Source organism: Dermacentor variabilis, chromosome 10, assembly GCF_050947875.1.
Source record: "Dermacentor variabilis isolate Ectoservices chromosome 10, ASM5094787v1, whole genome shotgun sequence".
Taxonomy (NCBI): Eukaryota; Metazoa; Arthropoda; class Arachnida; order Ixodida; family Ixodidae; genus Dermacentor; species Dermacentor variabilis.
The window spans coordinates 90,277,401-90,279,126 of NC_134577.1; the positions used below are offsets into that span (position 1 = coordinate 90,277,401).

At 61.4% G+C, this 1,726-nt stretch overlaps 1 protein-coding gene across 1 annotated transcript; it reads left to right on the plus strand.

Annotated features, from left to right (window-relative positions):
* Positions 1 to 217: 217 nt before the first annotated feature.
* LOC142560807 (transcription factor Jun-like) lies at positions 218 to 1,423 on the plus strand. Its single transcript, XM_075673168.1, has one exon. It carries the CDS (start codon positions 368 to 370, stop codon positions 1,205 to 1,207), a length of 840 nt encoding a protein of 279 aa, XP_075529283.1. The 5' UTR covers positions 218 to 367; the 3' UTR covers positions 1,208 to 1,423.
* The last annotated feature ends 303 nt before the right edge of the window (positions 1,424 to 1,726 follow it).

The following is a 1,726-nucleotide window of genomic DNA, read 5'->3' on the forward strand; positions in this document are numbered from 1 at the left end:
AAAATTTCACCTCACGCTTTTCTCTTCGCGCACCCACTGAGGTAGGACGAAACAACTCTCATCGTTCCCCGTTTCCGCTCTTCCTGGAAACAACCAAGAACGTGACGACACGGATCACGTGAACAATATGACATCATGCTTAACGAATCACATTGTCTCCACATGATGTCAGACGGAAGTGACGTTTCCAAACGCATCTCGGTGAGTCACCAGTTTATAAAGGCGATGTGGGGGGGAATTTGCGCGTGACTCACACCCGTGTCGGTCCGAGCAGCATCGCAGTGTCCGTGTTTTTTTCGGGGTGTACGAGCAAAGCGCGCCCCGCTGGAAGGAGTTGTGCGCGCAGCGAGGGGCGCGGCCGACCGCGATGGAGACCACTTTCTACGAGGACAGTAGCGGAGGCAACAGCGCGCGCCCAACGATGCATCAGCCAGCACAGCAACAGCAGCAGCAGCAGCTGTCGAGGCGCGAGGAGTTGAGCTCGCGCAAGCGGAGCATGACCCTGGACTTGAACAGCGCGGGGAGACCCGAGCGCAGCAAGCAGGCCCGTTGCTCGGGCCTGCTCACCTCTCCGGACCTGAACATGCTGCAGCTGGCGTCGCCGGAGCTCGAGCGGCTCATCATCGCTCACAACGGACTGGTGACCACGCCGACGCCGACACCGACCACGCTGTTCTCGCGGACCGCCACCGAGGAACAGGAACAGTACGCGCGCGGTTTCGTCGACGCGCTCGCTCAGCTTCACCAGCAGCAGCAAGCGCCTCAGCAGCAGCCACCTGCGCTCCAGCAGCACACCACGTCGGGCCCCGACATGTCCGACTCGGGCGCCTCGACCTCCAACGACAGTTTCATCCTGCCTTCGTCGTCCGAGCACTCGGCAACGGGCGGCGACGTTAAAGACGAACCCCAGACGGTGCCTCGGCTGGGCGCCACGCCGCCGCTGTCGCCCATCGACATGCGCGACCAAGAGAGGATTAAGCTGGAACGGAAGAGGTTGAGGAACCGAATCGCGGCATCAAAGTGCCGTAAGCGAAAGCTGGAGCGCATCTCGCGGCTCGAGGAGAAAGTGAACGCGCTCAAGAGCGAGAACGCCGAGCTCGGCTCCATGGTGAGCCTGCTTCGCGACCAGGTGTGCCGGCTCAAGCAGGAGGTGATGACGCACGTCAAGCAGGGCTGTCAGATCATGGTGTCGTCGTACGCGCCCTAGGACGCGCGCGGACTTGCCCCGGACTTGAGAGACTCGGTGTTCGCGCTGTGTGTACATACATGGACTGATGAATCTCGCTATCGCCCCTCCCCTCATCGTCACCACCACCACCGCCCCGAACAACCACCGATCGAGAGCTTGGACGCTTCGTGTGCCGCGAGCGAAACGGTGCGCGTTTCGGGCGTTGTCCAATAAAACGCCATTGTGTAAAGCGAAGTGGTTGTCGCCCCCGCTCCTTGTTTTTTCGCCTCCGTCGGCCGCCGCCGCTTTCGGAGCCATGTGACGCGAGCGCGGCTTGGCTTTCTCTTTGTGCTGCGCTCGCCCTGCGTCGCTTGTGTGTTTGCTGCGCCGCACGCCCCAAGGTCGCGCGGTTTCGCCTGTTTTTGCTCTTTGTGTCGCGCGAGCGCGAACGTGCGCAGCGCGCGCGACCCGTTGCGTCTTGCGAAACGATCGAAAGGGAGGAGAGGGAGGAGCCTCTCTGTGTGCAATTGGTTTCGTTTGTATATCGCGGTTTGCTGA

Coding starts and splice junctions, on each gene's coding strand:
- LOC142560807 (XM_075673168.1), top strand. CDS start 368: ATGGAGACCACTTTCTACGAGGACAGTAGCGGAGGCAACAGCGCGCGC.